Source organism: Xenopus tropicalis, chromosome 5, assembly GCF_000004195.4.
Source record: "Xenopus tropicalis strain Nigerian chromosome 5, UCB_Xtro_10.0, whole genome shotgun sequence".
NCBI classification, from domain to species: Eukaryota; Metazoa; Chordata; class Amphibia; order Anura; family Pipidae; genus Xenopus; species Xenopus tropicalis.
Window position 1 is genome coordinate 160,336,512 of NC_030681.2, and position 26,540 is coordinate 160,363,051.

Genomic DNA, 26,540 nt, shown 5'->3' on the forward strand with positions numbered 1-26,540 from the left:
TAACTACTTGAGGTTTCCGATAATACTGCTTTTTTTTTTGCACTCGTTTTTGATAACCCCTTAAGGGTGGAAACTACAAGTCTGTGCTTGCAAGGTGAATTGTGGGCAAAAATATTGTGCAATTTGCCTTTTTGTTTAATGAGCCAGATTGTTTTTATACTAAGGAGGCCACTTGATGCAACAGTTTCACAAAGAACCATAGTTAGTTTCAGTGGGACACGTTCAATATTAAAGTGTTGGCTCAGAAGCCTCTTCCTCTGGCCAAACCTACCCTACTACCCTAACCCAACCTACTCAGGCCCGGTTGGAAATCTTTATTGGAGAGGTTCTAGGCTCACATTGCTGTTAGTGGGACAAACCTAAGCCCCTTCACACTACTCAAAGAGAAAGCTGGACCAAAGCCTTGTTGACTTGTTCTCAGCCTGGAGAACCCATTGCTATGAACTAACTGAAGAGTTCCTCACTCCCTGAGAGATAGGGTTGGTAGAATATATAAAATATCTCAAACAATGCAGGTGTTATGTACAAGAGAATTTGTTTCAGAGAGACGGAACCCGACTGAAGGAACGGCAGAAGCCTAACAATGTAAAGGAATATCCAGAGAGAAGAAACAATCTAGTGAGAAACTATTGGGCGGAGGGAAAGGGTTTAGCTGGGATTGGAGTAAATTCTGTTAGTAATAATCTTATTGGTTATATCATATTCTCAACATTTCATAAAATGTGTGAGAAATGTTGTGTTACTCTGTTTATATGCAGATAAATACATTTGTAAGGAATGTGACTTTCAGAACTCCTTCCGGGGACACCATATTCTTCAATGACAAAGGGGACCCCCCGGCGCAGTTTGATGTTATAAAGTATAAACGGTATCGAGGTTATTTTGGAAGCCAAAAAATTGGAAGTTTCCATGTATTGAGTGACGGCACCAAACTCCTTCATATAAATAGCAGCGCTGATCTGTGGGGCCCTTACTATAAAGAGGTAATAATAGGAACAGCACCATTTGCTTCCAAAGCTATTTCCCAGCATGCACTGTGTGTGGGTTTCAGTGTATGTGTGTGTGAGACAAGGGCAAGTTATATATTTACCCCAAACATACTGGGCACATCTCAATACTTCATACATCTTTTTACCCTACAAATACAGATGCCACAATCTCTGTGCAATGAACCCTGTGCCCCAGGATACAGGAAAGCTAAAATAGAAGGGAAGCCATCTTGTTGCTATGACTGTGCCAAGTGTGCCGATGGGGAAATGTCCAATACAACAGGTAAGTGGCACTCACAGGCACCTAAAGGGAAGAGATAGGCCGACTGCTTTTCACACAATGTAAATAAATATTTTTACATTTCCCTCCCATAGCAACCAATCAGTGAATAGTATTCTGATTGGTTGCTATGGGTTACTAGATGTGGGCAAACATCTGTCCATTTGTTATTAAATATCACTCATATGCAGATAACATCCAGATATATATAGACACCCCTTTAATAGCCACTGACATTCAGACCCAACTCTCTTACTGCCCCCTAGTTATCTACTGGATAAACCAATACCCCCCTAAACTCAACTTAGTTTAAACAGAGCTTAAAGTCTTTCCGCCCAAACCTTGCTCTCCTTTTACCATTACTACTGATGCCATGAACAATAACCCCGCTGATTCAGCATACTGCCCGGGGGCTCTCTTGGACCAGTCCCTCTGCTTCTCATCATATTAATCCCACTGTGAGACTTGCCCCTCTTAAGGGGGAATCTGTTTTATTGTTACAGAGAAAAGGGAATCATTTAACCATGAAATAAACCCAATAGGGCTGTTCTGCCCCCAATAAGGGGTAATTATATCTTAGTTGGGATCAAGTACAGGTACTGTTTTATTATTACAGAGAAAAGGGAATCATTTAACCATGAAATAAACCCAATAGGGCTGTTCTGCCCCAATAAGGGGTAATTATATCTTAGTTGGGATCAAGTACAGGTACTGTTTTATTATTACAGAGAAAAGGGAATCATTTAACCATTAAATAAACCCAATAGGGCTGTTCTGCCCCAATAAGGGGTAATTATATCTTAGTTGGGATCAAGTACAGGTACTGTTTTATTATTACAGAGAAAAGGGAATCATTTAACCATTAAATAAACCCAATAGGGCTGTTCTGCCCCCAACAGAGGTCATAGCAAGGAAGAAAGAAGCCTGTAGTGCTGTGTGATTGCACAAGCCTTCATCGATTAAATATTTGGTGGAACCTGCTGTTGATTAAAGCAGAAACCAATCCTCCTTTGTCCACTGGCCCACCCTAAAGCCACATTTCCTTCATGATGGTCGGTCATCCCTTTATATGTTTGCATGTGAGCTACAGACATAAAATTATGCATTGTGGGCAACTCTCATTCCCTGTACTGCTCTGTGGGTGATGTTTCCAGTCATTCCTGAAGGTCTTATTTTTTGTTTTTTAATTATAGTCATGGGAACCAAAAAGTCTTGGTATCAAAGAATGTTTCTGTATGTGCAACCTTTTGTCAAGAAAGAGACTGTCTCTTAATAGAGATGTTGTATATTTCAGATGCTCTCGACTGCTTCAGATGCTCTGAATATGAGAAGTCTAATAAGCAGAGAACTGGCTGTGTCCCTAAAGAGATAAACTACCTCTCCTATACAGATACCCTGGGGGCCAGTTTAACTTCTATTGCTTTGGTTCTCTTCATCGCAGCTTCTGTAGTTTTGGGAATCTTTGTGAGATATTGGGAGACTCCTATTGTGAGAGCCAATAACCAACATCTCAGCTTCCTCCTCCTCATCTCTCTCATGTTGTGTTTCCTCTGCACTTTATTATTCATTGGGCGCCCAACTCAGATATGTTGTCTCCTCCGACAAGTAACATTTGGGATTGTATTTACTATTTCTGTTTCTTCTGTGTTGGCTAAAACTCTCACAGTTATTATTGCCTTCAATGCCACAAAGCCTGGGAGCAAGCTGAAGAAGTATGTAGGAACCCAACTGGCCACCATATTAGTCATTGTATGTTGTTTGGGTGAGATGATGATCTCGGCTGTGTGGATGGCCTCCAACCCCCCATTTCTGGATGCTGATACATTGACTGATATTAACACAGTATTTTTAATGTGCAATGAAGGATCTGTATTGTTTTTCTTCAGTGTAATTGGTTACATGACTGCTCTGGCTCTGTTCAGTTTCATTGCTGCATTTCTAGCCAAGGATTTCCCTGACCGATTTAATGAGGCTAAAAACATCACTTTCAGTATGTTGGGGTTCTGTAGCGTGTGGGGGGCATTTGTCCCTGCATACCTGAGCAGTAAGGGCAGTAGAATGGTGGCAGTTGAGCTATTTGCCATCTTATCCTCCAGTGCTGGGTTATTGGCCTGTATATTTGTTCCTAAATGTTACATTATATTTTTTAAACCTGAACAGAACAGGAAAAATGTAGAAAAATGTAGGAAAATGTAGGAAAATGTAGAATTGTCCCTCCATCTGTTCCCCTACAATATTTATATGTATTTTTGCTAGAAAATTATAAATAAAAAATAAATTTTGTTCCATAAAAAAAAATTCATGCTGAATCTCAGAAAGCCTCATCTTCTACTTGTAAATGTGTAAATATTCTGTGCTGCTGGAATTAAAGCATTCTTTAAAAAATAAAAATGAACATTTTTGCTTGCCTAGACGTCTACTCATATGATTCATTATCAATATCAGTTCAACAAAGACAAAACAGTTCAGTGAATTGTGCATTTTTTGGGGGATTGCAGGTAGAAATGGTGCCTCTAAGCCAGGGTTGGGCAAACTATGGCCTGCAGCCCACATCTTGCCCGTTGGCCTTTTTAATCCGGGCCGCCGACTCCAGCCCGCTTTAAAGAATTATGGGCCCTGATTGGTTTCACCCCATGTATGTGCGTGACATCAGTACGCAGCCATATAAAAGGATGCTGGGGGTGGGAGCTGGGGATGCTGGAGGTGGGAGCTGAAGGATGCTGGGGGTGGGAGCTGGGGATGCGGGGGGTGGGAGCTGAAGGATGCTCGGGGTGGGAGCTGGAGGATGCTGGGGGTGGGAGCTGGAGGATGCTGGGGGTGGGAGCTGGAGGATGCTGGGGGTAGGAACTGAAGGATGCTGGGGAATGGAGCTGAAGGATGCTGGGGGTGGGAGCTGGGGATGCTGGGGGTGGGAGCTGGGGATGCTGGGGGTGGGAGCTGGGGATGATGGGGGTGGGAGCTGAAGGATGCTGGGGGTGGGAGCTGGAGGATGCTGGGGGTGGGAGCTGGAGGATGCTGGGGGTGGGAGCTGGAGGATGCTGGGGTGGGGAGCTTCAGGATGCTGGGTGGGAGCTGAGAGTAGCCGTGATTTCTGATGGCTGCCCTGGCGTAATGTTGTCCCGGCCTTTCTGTGAGTCAATGTGGCCCCGAGCCAAAAAGTTTGCCCACCCCTGCTCTAAGCCATTGGTTGACACACTCCTCTACTGTCCCCCAGAACACTGATTGTCTTCCTGGAGACAGAAAAGAGCACTGTCTAAATAAAAAAATCTATAGAGCAGATTAAATACTTTATTGAAATAAAAAAAAATAGAAGAAATCCTCCATTGCCACCCAGCATGAGTGGGTGCAGCCCAGTAGAACTGATGAAGAAAAAAAGTTGGAATCCAACATGAATCTCAATAGAACTGATACAGAAGAGTTGATAAAGTAACAGACACTGAAGGAATTCTAAACATTGACTGAATATTTCATGGGGATGAACTTTTGGGCCCATAGAAGTTCAATAGGTAAAACGTTCAAGGTTCTTAATGGTAACAGAAGTGACCCACATATTACAAGTAAACCTTGGATACAGATTAACATTTTGAATGATAACCGAAAAATTGGGTGTTCTGAAACATTGTCCATTGAATCCCATCACTTAGTAGTTGTTAGTTGCAATACGGACTTTGTACTTTGTTTCATTTGTAATAAATGTTCTGGGGTTCTTTCCATTAGTTTATGGACATGAAGTGATAATAATGGTATTGGTACATGTTATTCCCGAACCAAATTTATTTTTTCCGGATAACGTAACTTTACTTGAACTTCAGAAGTGTCATGATAAACTGGGACAGGGATGATAGTGTGACCATTGGTTTCCAGAAGCAGAAGTTTGGACTTAAGGTGCACTCATTTCCCCCATAGAAGAAGTGATGTCCTTTTGCTATTATGCAGTATTTCCCATCACCCAAATAAGCCGTTCTTACCATATCCAGGTGCCATCTGGTTAGTTTCACTGCACACGTGGTAATGGTTTGTTCAGGATGGGGTCTGGGGATTGCCAGTCACCAGATGGATGTTTAGCCAAAAGAGTAGGAGGTCTTCTAAATTCCTTTAGAACACTTTCCTGGAGAATCCCAAGGGAATGAATTTTTGCCAAGTAGAACACTTTCTTGGAAAATCCCAAGGGAATGAATTTTTGCCAAGTAGAACTTTCCTGGAGAATCCCAAGGGAATGAATGTTTGCCAAGTAGAACACTTTCCTGGAGAATCCCAAGGGAATGAATTTTTGCCAAGTCTGTAGATTCCGTTGGTGGGTATAACAGGGAGAGATATTGTCAATGGGATCATAGTACTGAGTGATGGCATGTAATGTAACTTTAGCCAAGTCCCGAATGGTACTTATGGTCACACCTGTCTCCAGTTTCCCATACCACCCCCTAATTCTTGTATCTGGAATAAAATCAAAGATACGTTGTCCAATATCATGTCCGATATTTTGCTCAAGATAAAAGGTGGGTCCAGGTGCTCATGCCCCAGACCTTCAGCTTAGGGAGCCATATAATGGTTTTCCGCAGAATATCAAATAAGCAGCTTATAGTGAATAAAAAGTTTTACGGTTTACGATTTAATCCATACATAAAACAACAAAAGGAAGCCTTGCGCGTTTCGTACCTTAGGGGTACTTAATCATAGCCAATGGGAATGCTCCGATTGGCCAATCACAATATGCATCTAATTAAGTAAACTAAATATACAATTGTGGGTAATTAAAAGGGATTATGTAGGAATACATGTATATCTCCTATGTAGGAGAGAAAGGGGTGGTATTCACCATTAGGCACAATAGTCAAAAGACTTATAGTAATCAAATAGGAAAAAGTTTAAACATAACAGGTTACATCATATTCGTAATTAAGACCTTCTAGTTGTCTGGTTTGTAGATTAAATATCCAGTTTGTCTCTTTTTTTGATTAGGGCATGAGTGATGTCTCCTCCAGGAGGATTAGGAATCATTTTGTCAATTCCTATTACTGTTAGGTAAGATAGGGATCTATTAGAACATTCAAGAAATGTTTTGCTATTGTAGTGGCATCTTCATTACTGACAGAACTGAGTTCATTCAACTTGTCAAAAACAATTTGGCTATTAGATGCATATTATAAACAGTAGCCAATTCTTCGTTTTCTAAGCCCAACTGAGAGGAAGCAATCTTATTTCCCATTAGGATCTTAAGTTTCTGCTCGTTTTTCCACAAAGGTGATAAATCAGCCCTGTTCCACATAGACATCCCAGAACCAAAAAGACCAGAGACGGTACCAATTATCCCTCCAATGTCTCTTTTGGAGAACCTTCTATCAGTGTTCATAAGGGGGTTCAATTTATTGTTGACCTGTCCTGTGTTACGCCTCCAAAAGGAATTTATTTTATCTTTTATACATATGTCATACATGTTAATTATATTCATATCACACATTTGGCTGGGTCCAGTTTTTTAAATTTAGAATGACTGGAATATGAATGTATTGAGCACCCCAGATATTGGTTCCGTGATTAAACCACTTAGTGGTATAGGTTGCAGCTCTGGACATACTTCAGACTAAAGATCCCCATACACGTGAAGATTCACTTGCTTGGCGAGGTCGCCAAGCGAGCAGATCTTCACCCGATATCCCTACTTATGGGTGGGCAATAATGGGGAACGTGTAGGCTAATAAAGGGTATAAGCAATGTCGGTTCGGGGACAGCATCAACGAGCCGATGCGGTCCCCGATTTGCCGATTTCAGGCCAGATATCGGTTGGGCAGTCCCATCGGTAGTGCCCATACACGGGCCGATAAGCTGCCGAAACGCTCTAAGGGACTGATATCGGCTGCTAGAATTGGCCTGTGTATGGGCACCTTTAAGAATATTTATTCTAATCTTCCTGCCCCAGATACCTACAGCCCAGTCACCCTCAGGAGAACATGTAACTATACCATTAACTTGTTAAAGAAATATTTTTAAGCAGAAACATGCTCTGGGTAGACTTTTTAGTTGTATTGGTCCAATATAGTTCGCTACTTGTGTCACCAAGATAAAGGTCCCCATACACAGGATTCTAGCTGCCGATATGGGTCCCTTAGACTGATTCGACAGTTAATTAGCCCGTGTATGGGCACTACCAATGGGCCTGCCCGACCGATATCTGGCCTGAAATCAGCCAGATCTCGATCAGGCAGGTTAAAAAATCTAGTCGGACCGACTTTGCCTATACCCGTCGTTATAATTCGATTGTTTGACCCCAGGGCCAAACGATCGAATTAGCCTGGATTCTCCCAATATCCCCCACCCGTACGTGGTGGCGACATCTCCAAGTGAGCGGATCTGAAGGTGTATGGGGACCTTAAGCCCATCTAATAAGCTTACCAGGGAATATTAGTTGAGACACGGTTATATGGCATTGAACAATAACCCATCCTCCCTCTGATCCCGATAACAGGGTCCCACTTACTACCACTTCATTTGACATATCTCTAATTGTCATAGTACAAACACCATTGCTGTAGCCATGATACTTCTTCCAAGACACACGCCTTGTCCTTGGACATAAAACATGTTTTTTTTTCATAAATGTGCCGCTCCATGTCTGAAAGAATAATAGGGTTCTTATTAACAGTTCTTCATTTGGTTAATGTGATACCACTTTAAGGTAACCTTCCCTTTGCCACCAACAGTTTTGAGTAGATATGTTGCTGGACTGGCTTTGAAGTCCCAGACCATTACCAAATCCCCAACATTGTATTCAAAAAGTCTAACCTTCTTATCAAAGTATTTAACTGGTAACTGCACCCTGTACGAGTGGTGTTGCAGAGGGAATTAATAGGTGTCCAGGCATTTGCACTAATCTTCCTGTCATGGCTGGGTAAGGGCTAACACCAGTTGTGGAATGTGGGGTAGATCTAATAGCCATTTGGCACAGTGGCAGCATTTGTGCCCAAGTACTTGGTTTTTCTGCACAGAATTTAGCCGGCATTGTTTTTAATGTTCGATTTCCCCTCTCGGCAGTTCCAGAAGACTGTGGATGGAAAGCAATGTGTAATTCACGCTTAATATCCAACAACGTCTGTAAAACTTGGCCAGTAAATGATGTTCCTCTGTCACTAATGCAATTAATGAAATGAAAAAAAGTAAATTTAAACCAAAAATAAATAAATAATCTGATCAAAGAAAAACGCCATCCAAGTTGGGCAAATTAACTGGTATCGTACCAAATAAATTGAAAGACCCACGTGTCCTGAAAATGGTCCAGGTGCTTGAAGCCCCGAACCCTTAACTAGGGAAGGTAAACCATAAACCGGAAAGATAGTAACATAGTAAGTTGTGTTGAAAAAAGGCATACGTCCATCACGTTCAACCATAATGCCTATATACAGGTCCTTTTCAAAAAATTAGCATATTGTGATAAAGTTCATTATTTTCTGTAATGTATTGATAAACATTAGACTTTCATATATTTTAGATTCATTACACACAACTGAAGTAGTTCAAGCCTTTTCTTGTTTTAATATTGATGATTGTGGCATACAGCTCATGAAAACCCAAAATTCCTATCTCAAAAAATTAGCATATCATGAAAAGGTTCTCTAAACGAGCTATTAACCTAATCATCTGAATCAACTAATTAACTCTAAAAACCTTAAAAAGATTCCTGAGGCTTTTAGAAACTCCCAGCCTGGTTCATTACTCAAAACCGCAATCATGGGTAAGACTGCCGACCTGACTGCTGCCCAGAAGGCCATCATTGACACCCTCAAGCAAGAGGGTAAGACACAGAAAGAAATTTCTGAACGAATAGGCTGTTCCCAGAGTGCTGTATCAAGGCACCTCAGTGGGAAGTCTGTGGGAAGGAAAAAGTGTGGCAGAAAACACTGCACAACGAGAAGAGGTGACTGGGCCCTGAGGAAGATTGTGGAGAAGGACCGATTCCTGACCTTGGGGGACCTGCGGAAGCAGTGGACTGAGTCTGGAGTAGAAACATCCAGAGCCACCGTGTACAGGCGCGTGCAGGAAATGGGCTACAGGTGCTGCATTCCCCAGGTCAAGCCACTTTTGAACCAGAAACAGCAGCAGAAGCGCCTGACCTGGGCTACAGAGAAGCAGCACTGGACTGTTGCTCAGTGGTCCAAAGTATGTCATTCGGAAATCAAGGTGCCAGAGTCTGGAGGAAGACTGGGGAGAGGGAAATGCCAAAATGCCTGAAGTCCAGTGTCAAGTACCCACAGTCAGTGATGGTCTGGGGTGCCATGTCAGCTGCTGGTGTTGGTCCACTGTGTTTTATCAAGGGCAGGGTCAATGCAGCTAGCTATCAGGAGATTTTGGAGCACTTCATGCTTCCATCTGCTGAAAAGCTTTATGGAGATGAAGATTTCATTTTTCAGCACAACCTGGCACCTGCTCACAGTGCCAAAACCACTGGTAAATGGTTTAAAAATGAAAAATTATTGGTGAACTTTGTATAAAGTACTTACGAAAAATGCTTTAGCTCCTAGTTGTTGCTCTGTGCTGCAATGTAATGTGTTACCACTACCCATAATAAATGTTTTGCAGTTAATCTGCTGGAGCTTTTTTTCCTATTTTTGGATTTTTGCAGTGGTAAATGGTTTACTGACCATGGTATTACTGTGCTCAATTGGCCTGCCAACTCCTGACCTGAACCCCATAGAGAATCTGTGGGATATTGTGAAGAGAAAGTTGAGAGACACAAGAGCCAACACTCTGGATGAGCTTAAGGCCGCTATTGAAGCATCCTGGGCCTCCATAACACCTGAGCAGTGCCACAGGCTGATTGCCTCCATGCCACGCCACATTGAAGCAGTCATTTCTGCAAAAGGATTCCCGACCAAGTATTGAGTGCATAACTGAACATAATTATTTGAAGGTTGACTTTTTTTGTATTAAAAACACTTTTCTTTTATTGGGCGGATGAAATATGCTAATTTTTTGAGATATGAATTTTGGGTTTTCATGAGCTGTATGCCACAATCATCAATATTAAAACAAGAAAAGGCTTGAACTACTTTAATGTTTATCAGTACATTACAGAAAATAATGAACTTTATCACAATATGCTAATTTTTTGAAAAGGACCTGTATAACCTGCCTAACTACAAGTTGATCCAGAGGAAGGCAAAAAACCCCATCTGAAGCCTCTCTAATTTGCCTCCGAGGGGAAAAAATTCCTTCCTGACTCCAAGATGGCAATCGGACCAGTCCCTGGATCAAGATGACTCCAAACACACCGGACGATAGGATATCCACTTAAAAAAGATCAACTTTATTTTTGCAATCAAAACATCACGTCTGCCACGTTTCATGCGCAAGCGCACTTAATCATAGGCCGTTCCTCTGTCACTAACTACACTCTTTGGCAGCAGTAAGAGCTTTCTGATTTCTAGTTGGAAAAGCTTCTATCCATTTACTAAACACATAAGAATAAGGCAGTGAGAACCCCCCCCCCCAGGTGTTTTAGGAAGGACCAATAAAGTCTATTTGAATTTGAGACCAGGGACCCTCAGCAGGAGGAGCAGATCTTTTTATTATTTAAACTTTTTATTGGTGAAGAAAGGTTGGTACCAACCATGTTAGTTAGATAAGAGCATGTATAAAGTAAAAGTGATACATAAATAAAAAGGAAAAACCTTGCATCATAAGTTATACAACTTTTGTTTTTTTTTTTAAATTGGTTATGGCTTCACCAATTATATAACTATCAAATATCCAATAATAGCAAAAAAGCAAAAGATACAGAGAAGGAGAAGAAAGAGAAAGACGAGCACTAAAGGCTCAGTTTTGTATGAAACCAGGATATAAAAGGTAAATGTGAGTAAAAGAATAAGATAAAATAAAGATTGCGATTGGGAACCGACTGTATTGTCTTTATTTTGCTTCCGAATTAGAGGGTCCAGTGGCAGGTTTGAACTTAAGCAAGATCCGTTGGTATAACTGGAATGGATTTTTCTGCATATTTACTGGTGTTCCAGGGGTCCCATTTGGCGTTGGTACTTGTGCGAGGTATGGTTATTCCTGGCGTTGTAATGTTCCATAGTATTGTTGTTATTCATTAAGAGCGATATGTCAGCAGGAGGAGTAGATCTTAATAGAGATCTATTAGTACAGGATGGTGGATTTAAAGACATGGTAAACAGGAAGAGCATTTGGAATTAACATTATCTTTTATAGAAGGCCTCCGCACAGACTGTAGAATCTTGTGTTGTGTGTTCTCTGCAGAAAAATGGCCGCCCACTGGATGAGAATGGAATGTCTGAAAAAATCAACTGCACATTCAGGGGGTACACAAACTACTGGGAAAGGCACATCCCTTTGATACAACAGTATTTGGTTCTGGGAATCCCCAGGTGATAAAACTGTATACTTTGCCCATTCATTTGGAGCCAGTTCATTTTTTACCCTTCAGATGCCATTCTTTTACCAATTCATATGGTTCATACGCTTCCTGTAAAGAGAGCAAATCAGGTGGTGTGTTTCCTGTTGGCTGCACCAAACCCACTTTTTTGGGTTCTGCCGAACCCACCCTGATGGATTCTGCCGAATCCTAATTAGCATAGGGTCCAAAGTTGGCATTCACGGCTAAATTTTCCCCCCCTAAATGTTAACCCTTTCCGAATCCTAATTAGCATATGCTAATTTATGCTAACTAGGATTCGATTCGGCCGAAACCATAAAAAAAAGGCTGGATTTGGCCCGAATCCCAAACCGAATCCGGGATTCAGTTCATCCCTAGTTTCCTGTCAGCGCTGAAATCTCAGGCGCGCTGGGAGGAGACCACAAATCAGCTGCTTTGCTGCCTTCAGTGAGACCAGGTAACATAGTGAGAGTATTTACCGCATATGCACTATCACTATATATAGTGCAAGCTTCTGTATTGCAATGGCAGCAAGCTCTGCATACCGAGAGGAATGAGGCAAACACCCTGGTCATGATAAGATGAGCCGTCACAATACACGTCTATAGCTGACGCCTGATCGGAGTAAAGTGTGTTTGGAGGGAGGTTAAGATTAGAGGGTAAAGGATGCGGTTCTCCATCATAGAGTAAAAATGCTGGCAGAAGAGTAGTTTGCTTGGGTGTAATGTCCAGATCTCTCTGCATGAGCATAAAGGTCCCCATACACGGGCCAATTCTAACTGCCGATTCTAGACAGATTCGGCAGCTATTGGCCAGATATCGATGGGGCAGGTTAAAAAAATCTAGTCAGATTGGGGACTGCATCGGCTCGTTGATGTGGACCATGAGCCGACTTTGCCTATGCCCGCCGTTATAATTCAATCGTTTGGACCCAGGGCCAAACGATCAAATTAGCCTGGATTCTCCCGATATCACCCACCCATAGGCGGGATATCGGGAGAAGATCCGCTCACTTGGCTACATCGCCAAGCGAGCGGATCTGAAGGTGTATGGGGACCTTTAGTGTCCATTTGGATAACCATGCTGAAGAAAGAGTGCTACCACCTGGCTTTAGCAGCAGATTAGGTGGAGTATGTGGGCTTAGAAGGGTTAAACTTTGTAGTCCAGTAATATAAGTAAAATGTTCCATGGCCCAGAAGGTTGCTAAGAGGTGACACGCACATGCTGTGTATTTTATCTCCACTGCACTCAGTACTCTTGAGGCATATGCAATAGGCTTTAGTTTTCCATGTTTTCCTGACAAAGAAAGGCAGCCAGTGCTGTATCATTAGCAGCTACTTCTACATGAAACCTTTTCTTTGGGTCGGGGGTGAGTAATGCCGTAGCCTCCATCCAGCTTGGGTGTGTGGCTCTCTTCATTCCCCTCTGATATCTTCCTTCTTTAGTAGGTCATAAAGTGGCCAGGCCTTGTCAGCAAAGAATGCTATAAAGTCCCTTTGGTACTGAACTAGGCCTAAACATGAGCGCAAAGCAGGTAAATTGGGTCTTTGAATAGTGTCCATTTTATGCCTATCAGGCAACTTAGTCCACATCTGTGGAGTAGATGTAGAAGTTCTTTTAAAAGACTCAGATGCTCTTCCTCAGTTTCTGTGGTCAACAGGAGGTCATCGACATATTGCAGGAGGTTTTCTGGTTTAGTGAACCCTTTAGGAACAGCTGCCATTTTCTTATGATATATCGTAAGTGAGTTGTGCAGTCCCTGGGGTAAACAGGTCCAGGTGCCATTTCATGGAGAAGCGACCAGGGATCTTGCAATTTGCAGTAACTACTATAAAAAAGGTGCCTTTAGACTTAGATTTACTTAATATTAACCTTTCATTGTCCTTTAATGTGGGAATGTCCACCTCAGCCTTCCTTGCAGCTTGGGCCTCCCCAACCCCAACTGAGCCATTTAAGGATAGACTGGAATGGGTGATGACACCCGGGGAAAAACTACAGCTGCAGGTTCCCATGTCTGTGAAGTAGGTGCCTCTGTAGGGGGTAAAACAAGAAGGCTGGGGTGTTGTAACTTCCTCCTTTGCAGTTAGAGGTCCCACCCAGCACTTATGGGAGCAATTTGAGCATTGGCCCATGGCTTCTTAGGTGGTGACTGGTGTAGCAGCCTCGTCTGGGCAGTGCTCCTCTCCTGGTTGGAGCCAAGAAGCTGCTCTTTCTAGCCAAGTAGTGACTGACTCACTTTCCTAGAAAGCGCTTTTACAGAAATAACCTGTTCTAGATAATCTTGTTCATGGAGTCTCTGCTCCCCAACTTCTCTAAGGGTTTCTCTTGGGACAGAACACTTCTGGGCCGTGTGTATCCCGGGCATCCTAGAGCTCATTCACACAGGTCAACTGCTGAAGGCCAAGAAGGAAGATCCGCCCCTTTGCTAACACTAGAGTAAGTATGAAAGGGAGTGGCCTACCTATGGGCAAATTAGGTACAACAGTGGCTTTTGTCCGGTAACAAGCAATTAAGGAAGTCTATGTATGTATATCTTTATTTATAAAGTGCTGCTTATGTACACAGCGCTGTACGGTAGAATAGATTAATACAAACGGGGTTATTAAAATAATAGATAAATACAAAGTATAACAATAAATTTTACATTTTCCTTCTGTTCTGTTCAGGTCTAAAAAATATAATGTAACATTTAGGAACAAATATACAGGCCAATAACCCGGCACTGGAGGATAAGATGGCAAATATCTCAACTGCCACCATTCTACTGCCCTTACTGCTCAGGTATGCAGGGACAAATGCCCCCCACACGCTACAGAACCCCAACATACTGAAAGTGATGTTTTTAGCCTCATTAAATCGGTCAGGGAAATCCTTGGCTAGAAATGCAGCAATGAAACTTAGTAGGGCCAACGTTCCTATATATCCAATTATACAGAAGAAGAAAAAGCCTGACCCTTCATTGCACAGGAGAATAATATAGTCTGGGTCAGAGAGAGTATCAGCCTTTGGAAATGGGGGATTGGAGGCCAACCATACAGCAGAGATTACAATCTCACCCAAACAACATACAGTGACTAATACAATGGCCAGTTGGGTTCCTACATACTTCTTCAGCTTGCTCCCAGGCTTTGTGGCATTGAAGGCAATAATAACTGTGAGAGTTTTAGCCAACACAGAAGAAACAGAAATAGTAAATACAATCCCAAATGTTACTTGTCGGAGGAGACAACATATCTGAGTTGGGCGCCCAATGAATAATAAAGTGCAGAGGAAACACAACATGAGAGAGATGAGGAGGAGGAAGCTGAGATTTTGGTTATTGGCTCTCACAATAGGAGTCTCCCAATATCTCACAAAGATTCCCAAAACTACAGAAGTTGTGATGAAGAGAACCAAAGCAATAGAAGTTAAACTGGCCCCCAGGGTATCTGTATAGGAGAGGTAGTTTATCTCTTTAGGGACACAGCCAGTTCTCTGCTTATTAGACTTCTCATATTCAGAGCATCTGAAGCAGCTGAGAGCATCTGAAATATAATAAAAAAATAAATGTATAGAGAAATATCCTTTGAATGTTCTTTTTAAAATACAAATCTGAGAACACAAAGTGAATGTAGAACAGACAGAAGTGTAAACTGGATTGGGGGTTTCTCCCCTTCTTTGATTATTTCATGATTTTAGCTTTTCAGCGCTTCAGAATACAATTTGAATTATGGTTCAAACATTCAAATGTCTGATATTTATTAAGTGCAAATAAATCTGAAAACTCGGGTGTAAAACTATCAATGGGATCCCTAGGCAAAGTCAAGCCACATTTTGAATTCAAGATTTCCGTGTCGGAGAACTTGGAGTCAATTGGAGATGAGCTTCCTGTACTTCTGAGCTTTTTGTATATTATGTTTCTTGATGTTGGATCACCTAATACCACAACTAAAGATTTACTGTATGGTGCCTGCCGTTAGGGCCGGTGTTTGTATCTCCAGAACCTTCTGCTGAGTGAGTGATACATAGAGCTCAGGGGAGTGTAGGACTCTCTGGTTAGACTCGTATTGTTAGTTTTCTGTATTTAGGCGCATCTTTAGCTCTGTATTTGCTAACAAACTGCCAACCTGCATCTCCCACACACTAATCTATATCCCAGGCTTCTATAATGGATTGTTGGGGAATATGTTCTTTTTGGATAAAGGCATTGATCCCATTTGGAGCTGCCATGATGAAGAGGGGCTTCAGCTACTCAGTGTAATTCAATGAGAGTCGGTGCTGAGGGTTTATGATTACCCAGGCCCTAAACAAGTTATTGGGTTTAACTTCTGGAAGCTGTTCTTATCAATAGTTCCCTCTGTCCAAAAATAAAAGAAGCTGAAGATTATTTTTCTTTTTTTTTAAAAAAAAAAAAAAAATACTTTTTTTATTGGTGCATGGGAAATAGTCAGTCAAACTACGTTACAAACAGCTCTCAATAAAGTTTTTGAAGTGATTGAAGTTCAGTCTGATCGTTTCTTTTCCTACGACACGGTATTATTGTTATTGTATTTGTTTTATCAGTCGGTTATAAATATTTATTCTCTGTCAGTTGGAGGATCTTGCCGGATCATTCTTTCATTATGCCAAGGAGTCTCCTGGAAGCCCTGCGCCGACATTGGCATAGGGCTTGTTGCTTTATAGCTTTCCCATGTTTTAAAGAATTTTTTTAACTCGCTTTTCCTTTTGAATGGAGGCTTCTCTATCCAATCCATTGTGAACTGATGGGATAGTTTTGACATGAAAAGAGAAATAGAGGGAGGTTGTGGCTTGATCAAGGTTTATTATCAGTAGCCTTGTACTGCCTTTAGTAAGTTTGGAGGGGAATGTTGTCGTTAGGCCGAGAGTAGCCCATTCCGGGGAGATTGGGGTGTTGCTGAGGAGGTTATCATTAGAATAATCTCTGACTTCACTCTTGATTTGTTGGGCAGTTCCAAAGGGCATGATATATATCCGCTCTGATTTGATTGCATTTGGGGCATTTGCTATGTTGCCATAGTTGTAACTTGTATAGTTTTAGAGGAGAATAATAGGAACAGTGAACATTTTTTTAGGAAAATTTCTCTGTAAGAAGGGATAGAGAGTTCTTTTATACATCGGCGCAGTGCTTGCAGGACATCCTCCATATCTAGATTTGGTAACCATTGTACCTATTTTCCCAGACCTCTCCTTTCTTTTTTATAATCATATAGTTGAAAGTTTAATATTGGGATATTGCTTTCTTGTTTAAGCTCCCCCTACCCAAGATTCCATCTAATGGATTATCCCAGTCTGCATCTCACATGGGGCATTACCCCAAGGCTCCGTGTCTGTGAATCCAACTACACATTTGGCATTTGGGCAACATGGGACAATGGTTCCCTGACCAGAAACATCTCTTCACCTAATGAATTTTGGGAAAAGCCCAGATACAGAAACAAATGCTATTAATGACTGGTGATATAATATAGATAATATGTTGTCTCTTAAGTTTTTGTGCCCTTTCCAGTGTTCCTGATACAGATGTGAAGTTAGTTTAATTCCCATCCAACTTACAAAACATTATAGTGGGGCAGGGGTGGCACTTACACCTTTGCAGATGCCCCTCTGATGGAACATGGCCGTGGGGGAATCCCTGTGAGTGATAATATGTGCATCAAGGTAAGGAAAATCTTGTTAAATAAAAGTAACAGACAGAATTCATGATAAAAGTCTTTGGAAAGCCCAATAAAAAGTGCCCTCTGGCAAATACCAGAATTTCTCCATTTCAAGTCTGGACCCGGGGTATTATAATTTAACAGTATTTAAAATGTGTTTCTCTCCATATCTAAGAATTAATACAGCCCTGTATTTGAGAGTTAATAGAAACTAAAGCCAGAAAGGCATCAGTCTTCCTATGTCTTCCCTTTAGGTGCCTGTGAGTGCCACTTACCTGTTGTATTGGACATTTCCCCATCGGCACACTTGGCACAGTCATAGCAACAAGATGGCTTCCCTTCTATTTTAGCTTTCCTGTATCCTGGGGCACAGGGTTCATTGCACAGAGATTGTGGCATCTGTATTTGTAGGGTAAAAAGATGTATGAAGTATTGAGATGTGCCCAGTATGTTTGGGGTAAATATATAACTTGCCCTTGTCTCACACACACATACACTGAAACCCACACACAGTGCATGCTGGGAAATAGCTTTGGAAGCAAATGGTGCTGTTCCTATTATTACCTCTTTATAGTAAGGGCCCCACAGATCAGCGCTGCTATTTATATGAAGGAGTTTGGTGCCGTCACTCAATACATGGAAACTTCCAACTTTTTCTTTTGCAACCCGACCATCTGGTAACAGTGACAGCTTCATAACATCAAACTGCGCCGGGGGGTCCCCTTTGTCATTGAACAATATGGTGTCACCGGAAGGAGTTCTGAAAGTCACATTCCGTACAAATGTATTTATCTGCATAGAAACAGACACGGCAGAACATTTTCAGTGTTTGGTTCAAACAACCTTTTAGGAAAATTTTTCAGAAAATGGAGCTCTAAGGACCATGATTTTACTGTCCTGAACACTTGTGTTTGTCCAGCGAGTGGGACTGTGTGGGTTCCAGAGGAGAATTACAGTTGGGGGAAGATTAGCGCTTGAGCCAAATGGGAGGCGGTGCATCAGCTCAATAAGAGAATCAACAAATCCTAAAAGTAGATGAAGAAAACCTAGTTAAACAAATGAAGCAAGAATGATTATATTTGGCCGTGTATTTATAGCAAAAAATGATCCAATAAGATCTGAGTGTGGCAAAAGAAAGTGAATGGAGCTCTCAGTATTTGGTGTGACCCCCTTGTGGAGCAATAACTGCAACTAAACGTTTGCAGTGACTGTTGATCAGTCCTACACATCAACTCGGAGTTGAGTTTTAGCCCATCCCCCCCATACCGAACAGCTTCAGCTCTTGGACGTTGGTGGGTTTTCTCTCATAACCTGCTTGATTTAGGTCTTTCCACAACATTTCAATTGGATTAAGGTCTTGACTTGTCCATTCCAGAACATTCACTTTATTCTTCTTTAACTATTCTTTGATAGAATGACTTGTGTGTATAGGATTGTTATCTTGCTGCATGACCCACTGTATCTTGAGATTCAGTTTCCAGAGAGATGTCTTGACATTTATCCTTAGTATTCTCTGGTATAGTTCAGAATTCATTGTTCCATCAATGTTGGCAAGCTGTCCAGGCCCAGATGCAGCAAAATAGGCCAAACCAGAACACTCCCACCAGCATGTTTAACAGATAAATTGCAGTGTTTTTCTTTCTCCAAGTGTTACATCCTTCAATGAAGCCAAAAAATTCTATTTTAGCTTCATCCATCCACAAAACTTTCTTCTCATATAATTCTGGCTTGTCCACATGACCTTTAACAAACTGTAGACGATCAGCAATATTTATGGGGATGAGCAGTGGATTTCTCCTTACTACCCTGCCATACACCCCATTGATGGTGGGACTCATGAACTTCAACATTCGCCAATGTGAGACAGACCTTCAGTTGCTTAGAAATTACCCTGGGTTCCTTTGTAACCTCTCAGATGCCTTGCAGTTGGAGTTGATGATGTGATGGTCGACCACTTCGGGGTAGGTAACAACGGTCTTGACTTCCCTCAGTTTGTACACAGACTGTTGATTGGTGGAGTCCTTTTCCAGCTTTATGGGCATCAACAGCTCTTTTTCTTTATTTGAGTCATGATATAGATCCACAAATGTGTTACATGTGTGATCAGCCTTTGCTGGATCCCCCCCATTCTTTAAATAAAACAGGGTCTCTCGCTTGTCCCCTATTGTCATCCCACTGACTCTGATGATAATCCTAAGGATTCACTTACTTTTTGTTTTATTAGTTTAACTAGGTTTTCTTTTTCTACATTTAGAAGTTTTAGGTCACATTCATATAAAAATATAGAACTTTTTAAAGGGTTCACAATTTTTTTTGTGAACTACTGTATCTATAATTTGTAAATCAGATAAAATGGGGATTATAGGGGTCTTCTAGAGCAGGGGTCCCCAACTGCCAGGCTGCGGACCAGAGGCGGGCTGTGGGCCGTGGGCTGTTTTGTACTGGGCGGCCTCTGATCCCGGCTGGGGTGGCCATGTTTTGCACCCATGACGAATTGAGGTCTCCCACGGATTATGGGGATTATAGGGGTCTTCTAGAGCAGGGGTCCCCAACTGCCAGGCTGCGGACCAGAGGCGGGCTGTGGGCCGTGGGCTGTTTTGTACTGGGCGGCCTCTGATCCCGGCTGGGGTGGCCATGTTTTGCACCCATGACGAATTGAGGTCTCCCACGGATTATGGGGATTATAGGGGTCTTCTAGAGCAGGGGTCCCCAACTGCCAGGCTGCGGACCAGAGGCGGGCTGTGGGCCGTGGGCTGTTTTGTACTGGGCGGCCTCTGATCCCGGCTGGGGTGGCCATGTTTTGCACCCATGACGAATTGAGGTCTCCCACGGATTATGGGGATTATAGGGGTCTTCTAGAGCAGGGGTCCCCAACTGCCAGGCTGCGGACCAGAGGCGGGCTGTGGGCCGTGGGCTGTTTTGTACTGGGCGGCCTCTGATCCCGGCTGGGGTGGCCATGTTTTGCACCCATGACGAATTGAGGTCTCCCACGGATTATGGGGATTATAGGGGTCTTCTAGAGCAGGGGTCCCCAACTGCCAGGCTGCGGACCAGAGGCGGGCTGTGGGCCGTGGGCTGTTTTGTACTGGGCGGCCTCTGATCCCGGCTGGGGTGGCCATGTTTTGCACCCATGACGAATTGAGGTCTCCCACGGATTATGGGGATTATAGGGGTCTTCTAGAGCAGGGGTCCCCAACTGCCAGGCTGCGGACCAGAGGCGGGCTGTGGGCCGTGGGCTGTTTTGTACTGGGCGGCCTCTGATCCCGGCTGGGGTGGCCATGTTTTGCACCCATGACGAATTGAGGTCTCCCACGGATTATGGGGATTATAGGGGTCTTCTAGAGCAGGGGTCCCCAACTGCCAGGCTGCGGACCAGAGGCGGGCTGTGGGCCGTGGGCTGTTTTGTACTGGGCGGCCTCTGATCCCGGCTGGGGTGGCCATGTTTTGCACCCATGACGAATTGAGGTCTCCCACGGATTATGGTAAGATGTATTATAAGTTATATATTAGAATGTAATAATAGAAATAAAGTGCATAATATAAAATAATGACATTTTCATTATATGTGTAATAATTATATACTATGCACTGACTAGTTTATTGTGTTTTATTATGCGCCTGAAATGCCCGTCCAGCCCCCGCCAGTCTTTGTATATTGTCTTGCCTGAAACTAGTCCTTGATATGCTGAAAACACAATAAAGTAACAAACAGTCAATGGTCAAAATTGCATCTGGGCAGTAACCAATGGCAACCAATCAGGTATTTGCTTTCATTGCTCAACAAGCAGCTGGATGAAAAGGGTTAATCACTGGTTACTCTAGGTTACTGCCCAGTTGCAACTTTGCCCAGTCTTTATAAATGAGCCCCAGTGTGAAAGGATTTAACCTACCTGCCAGGGCTTTAGGTTCCCTCTCATATATTCCAGTTTGTCCCAGTGATTAGTTGGCGCCTGGGCAGAGTAGAGATTGTGCAGGGCACGAGCCAGGGCATAGACTGCTGTGTAAACTCTATAAGTCACTCTGTAATTCCCAGTCTGGGAGAAATCGGATTTACTCATAGACTCATTCCCTGTGCAGATCCTGCCGTCTGTGGGTTTATTGTCTGACCGTGAAAAATGTAGAAACGTACAATAAAATGCATCTTGCCTCATATATTCTGTTAACTCACTTTGAGGATAGTCGGAAAGAGAAAAGCTGTTTAAAAAATGATTAAATTGTGGAATTTCTCCCTCTTGGATTAACAAGGAAAGAGCCCCATTAAACAGGACAGTGAGTCCCACATTGTACGGAGAATTGATAAAATTTGCAAAAACAGAAGATGTGATGCAAAATCTCTCTGGAATTATGCAAAATATAAGGATATCAATAGAGAAAAAAATGTACTTTGTGCTTATAAACATAAAAAGAACTTTAACTGGGGTCTTCTTAATTGTCTCAAAAATCATCTCTCTTAAATATGGCATATCTGTATCATATTCAATTACCAACGAGAAAGCCAAACACCCCCCCATACGGGCCAGTTCTGTACTTATCCTTTCCCGGGCTCTGTACCCAGTATCATCATCTGATACAATGAGTCCGACCCATTTCCAGCCAAAGTGCTTCAGTATCTGCACAATCCCATCCATTTCTGCCTCCTCATTGGGGATAGTTCTGTAGAATGATGGGAACTGGGTTCTGTCGTGGAAAACCGGATCCATGGCGCCGTAACTGATCTTAAATAAATAAAAAAATAATCATGTCTTACATTCTATTCCTTTCTTAGGTTTCTACCTCATTACACTTTCTCTTCTGTTCTCTTTCTTTACACGGTTCTCTTTTCTCACTTCTTTTTCCATTGACTTTCTGATCTTGTCTAATTCTTCCCGTGCCCTTTCTGTTATGTTTTTCTGATCTTTCCCCCTTTTTCATCTTTTCATACCTTTTCTCAACTTCTCTCACCCCCTTCTGGTCTTCCATTCTTTTGTTCCTTCCACATCTGTTCCCCTTACTCTACAGTCCAACATATTTCTCTTTGTACGGGATGGAACTGTTCTCCAGCTGGTTAGTGTGCCAGAATTATATGGAACTGTTCTCCAACTGGTTAGTGTGCCAGAATTATATGGAACTGTTCTCCAACTGGTTAGTGTGCCAGAATTATATGGAACTGTTCTCCAACTGGCTAGTGTGCCAGAATTATATGGAACTGTTCTCCAGCTGGTTAGTGTGCCAGACTTTTATGGAACTGTTCTCCAGATGTTTAGTGTGCCAGTAGTTTAACTGCCAACATCCCATCACCAATACTATCGTAGTGACCTCCTCTCTTGTCCAAAGCCCAAAGTGCCAGCAACTATGTTTTTTGGATGAAATGTGCAACTTAGGTTGGCATCAAAGATACAGGTTAAAGATGAATACATGCCTGGGGGTACCTGAACACTGCTAGCAATTGGGCCATGGTGTGCGATGTACCAGAAGACAAGTCTCCCAAAACCCCCACCAGTTTATTATTCTCCCGACAGTCATAATTCGGAATTGTTTGTTCTGCTCCAGACATTGTGTCCAATACCCCACTGATGGCCTTAAAGTCACATCCACAGGAGTCAAATATCTGGTAGCCCAGGGTAATATTGGGTAAAATCTGAGAGTTCTTATTTATCTCCTCAACTGCATATATGAAGGCCAAATAGTGCCGCAGATAGGTGAGAGATGAGCTGTATGAAGAAATAAGTTGACTTATTATTTATTTATAAAATAAAAACATATGAAAATGAACAAACAGTAATATTTTAGTTTGAAACTGATTGTTTGCCTGTGCCGGAGTGCACAACCCTTCTCCCAACACTCAGTGTGTCAGGCAATGGCTGTAATAGGAACTCCCACCATTAATTGTGCCCTGGTGGCTTTATTGTTCCCTTTAGTTACTGCACCCAAACATCTCTTGCGCCCCCATTGGGTTGCACTTTGTTACAGTGCCGGGAAACACAGACATAAAAGAAGCCAAAACAGACGGTCACCAAGTTTGGGTTTATAACAGGCGCCCGTTCTCTTCACTGCGCTGCCTTCTGGTTTATTAGAAGAATGTTAATAAAAAAGCAGAGAGTTGTACAAATGGTGTTAGTTTGTTGTACCTCTATTTTTTAACCCTTTCACTACCAGCCATTTTGGTCAAAGCAGAACTTGTATTGCCAGATGGTTTTTGAACATTTTGCACTTTTTCACTTTAGGGGCCTTTCCTCGGGGGGACTTTTAGTTTACCCAGGAAAACTATATATTGTTTTTTTTCAGGACAACCTAAGCTTTCATAATATGGTGGAATTTTTAATTCCAATTCTGTAACAAGATATAGGCTTCTAAATGTCTACAAAAATTTTAAATAAAAATATTTTCCATAATCTAAATACACATACCAGAAACAAAAATTATATTATGCACAAAAATACAACTGATTTGGAAAGTCCCATGTCTCCTGAACGTGCCAATACCAAATATATATAGTTTTATGGAGATTTCTCACTTGTATAGGTCAAAAACTCCCGGCAGTACCCTACCAAATTCCCAAAGCACTGCTCCAGAAAGCTGCATACTTTAGATTTCAAGGCCAAAAATTCCACTAACAGAAGGTTTATCCCAGAAAATTATACATTTCTGGAAAGAACAGATTCTGGGGAATCCATAATAGGAAGAACTGTCTGCCTGCTCCAAACTACCAAGTGCCAATGCTTTCCTAAAGTTATTGGTTTGTGAAATTTGTGAATTTTTTTAAAAAAAATACTTCAAAGCTTCCAGTCTATAGTATCTTATCTCCTACAGGTCATAAAGTAACCAGATAAAACACCCTAAATATGAACGCCAGGGGTCCACTGAACAGTTTGATGCCCAATATGTATAGGTTTACCTAAGTATGTGGCATTTAGGGGCTCCAAAGTGAACATACCCCCATATGATCTATCATTTCTGTCATTTTAGCTCCTGCAAAATCAACACATTTACATCATTATATGTGGGATAAAGCTACAAAAAGTACCCTCACCCCAGAAAGCCATATATTTTTGGAAAGTACACATTCCCCTGAATCTAAAATGGGTACCCATGTCTTTCTACTCCAAAGTACCAAGCCGCAAAGCTTTCCTAAATGTAGCGATTTTGATGACATTTCCAAAAATGTTGCAGCATCTTATCTCCCATATAGCATTAGGTACCAAGATAAAACAACCTAAATATGAACGCCAGGGGCCCACTGAACAGTTTGATGCCCAATATGTATAGGTTTACCTAAGTATGTGGCATGTAGTGGCCCCAATGGGAACATACCCCCATATTATCTGTCATTTCTGTCATTTCAGCTTCTGCAAAATCAACACATTTACATCATTATATGTGGGATAAAGCTACAAAAAAGTACCCTCACCCCAGAAAGTCATATATTTTTGGAAAGTACACATTCCCCCAAATCTAAAATGGGCACCTGAGTCTTTCTACTCCAAAGTACCAAGTCCCAAAGCTTTCCTGTTTGCCGATTTTTATGACATTTCTGAAAAGCACCTAAAACTATTGCAATTTGCCGCATTTATCTCACACAATTTCTTGCGTACAAAGGCAAATCACCCCAAATAGGAACACCAGAGGCCTACTGAACAGTTTGATGCCCAATATGCATAGATATACCAAAGTCTGCGGTATGTACTGACCCCAAAATGAAAATAGCGCATAAGGATTTCTCACCTGCCAACTCAGCTTTTGCACACAGAGCCCCCTGACAGCGTATTATGTGCCGTAACCCCCCCCTAACTATACAGAGACCCCCAGAAAACCATATAGTTTTGGAAAGTACACATTCTGATGAATTCAAAATAGGTAAAATTATTTTTCTACACCAAAGTTACACCTGGCAAAGCTACGCTAAAAACAGATCAGCAAACCATAAACATTGTGCAAATTAGTGAAACAAAAAAATAAGTCACACAACAGTGTAATTGGTGGTCAGATTATATGATCCAATAGTCACGCTGTCATAACAGACAGTTTTTAGTGAAACGAAACTAAAAACAAAGTGGTAAAACAAAAATGTTTTTAAAAAAGTGTGTATACATGTGTAAAAGTTGTGTGACAGTGTATAAGTGTGCAAAATAAAAAACAAAAAAAACCTGCAAAATTGTAACACACACATGTCCTGATGCTTGCCTGGTCCTCTGTGCTGCAGTCCTGGAGCAGGAAGTCCCCCTAGTCAGTGGGCCGGCGCTGGGGGGGAAACAGGGGGGTTGGCTCTGCGCCGATCGCGTTGCAGGACCGACATGACAGCCCCCCTGACTCATTGCCCAGGGGGCTGTCATCACTAGAAACTCTCTGCAGAGAGAATGTTTATCTGCCAAACAATGTGCGCCGTACGTCGTTGGCAGTAAAAGTGTTAAATGATACTTAGGGGCCCATTTACTAAACCACGATTTTATTTGTGGTTAAAATCACGATATGGAAAAAATTCGAGTAACCACGACAATTTCTGATGTTCGGAAATGTCACGAAAATTCTTTTATGGGTCGTATGAAAATATCGTGGTTGCAATCCGGAGTCACTAAATTTTCGGATCTGAACGTTCGTAAACGGCGCGAAAACCTGTCTGGCTTTGAAACAAAATGGATGACGTTGGAAGCCTCCCATAGGGCTCAGTGGCACTCTACTGATCCAACCTGGCCCAAGGAAAGTCTCCCATAGGGCTCAATGGCACTCTGCAGCTCCAACCCGGCCCAAGGAAAGCCTCCCATAGGGCTCAGTGGCACTCTGCAGCTCCAACCCGGCCCAAGGAAATTCTCTCATAGGGCTCAATGGCACTCTGCAGCTCCAACCCGGCCCAAGGAAAGTCTCCCATAGGGCTCAATGGCACTCTGCAGCTCCAACCCGGCCCAAGGAAAGTCTCCCATAGGGCTCAATGGCACTCTGCAGCTCCAACCCGGCCCAAGGAATGTCTCCCATAGGGCTCAATGGCACTCTGCAGCTCCAACCCGGCCCAAGGAAAGCCTCCCATAGGGCTCAATGGTACTCTGCAGCTCCAACCTAGCCCAAGGAAAGTCTCCCATAGGGCTCAATGGCACTCTGCAGCTCCAACCCGGCCCAAGGAAAGTCTCCCATAGGGCTCAATGGCACTCTGCAGCTCCAACCCGGCCCAAGGAAAGTCTCCCATAGGGCTCAATGGCACTCTGCAGCTCCAACCCGGCCCAAGGAAAGTCTCCCATAGGGCTCAATGGCACTCTGCAGCT

The 26,540-nt window shown here is 42.5% G+C and overlaps 1 protein-coding gene across 1 annotated transcript; it reads right to left on the reverse strand.

Annotated features, from left to right (window-relative positions):
* Positions 1–14,317: 14,317 nt before the first annotated feature.
* LOC108647711 (vomeronasal type-2 receptor 26-like) lies at positions 14,318–18,577 on the reverse strand (the record flags this gene model as incomplete). The annotated part of the gene is made up of 3 exons (XM_031901896.1): positions 17,875–18,577; positions 17,586–17,709; positions 14,318–15,180 (listed from the first exon to the last, which is right to left on the reverse strand). Coding segments are annotated over exons 1-3 (1,221 nt in total), but the record flags the coding sequence as incomplete, so codon positions are not given.
* Positions 18,578–26,540: the final 7,963 nt, after the last annotated feature.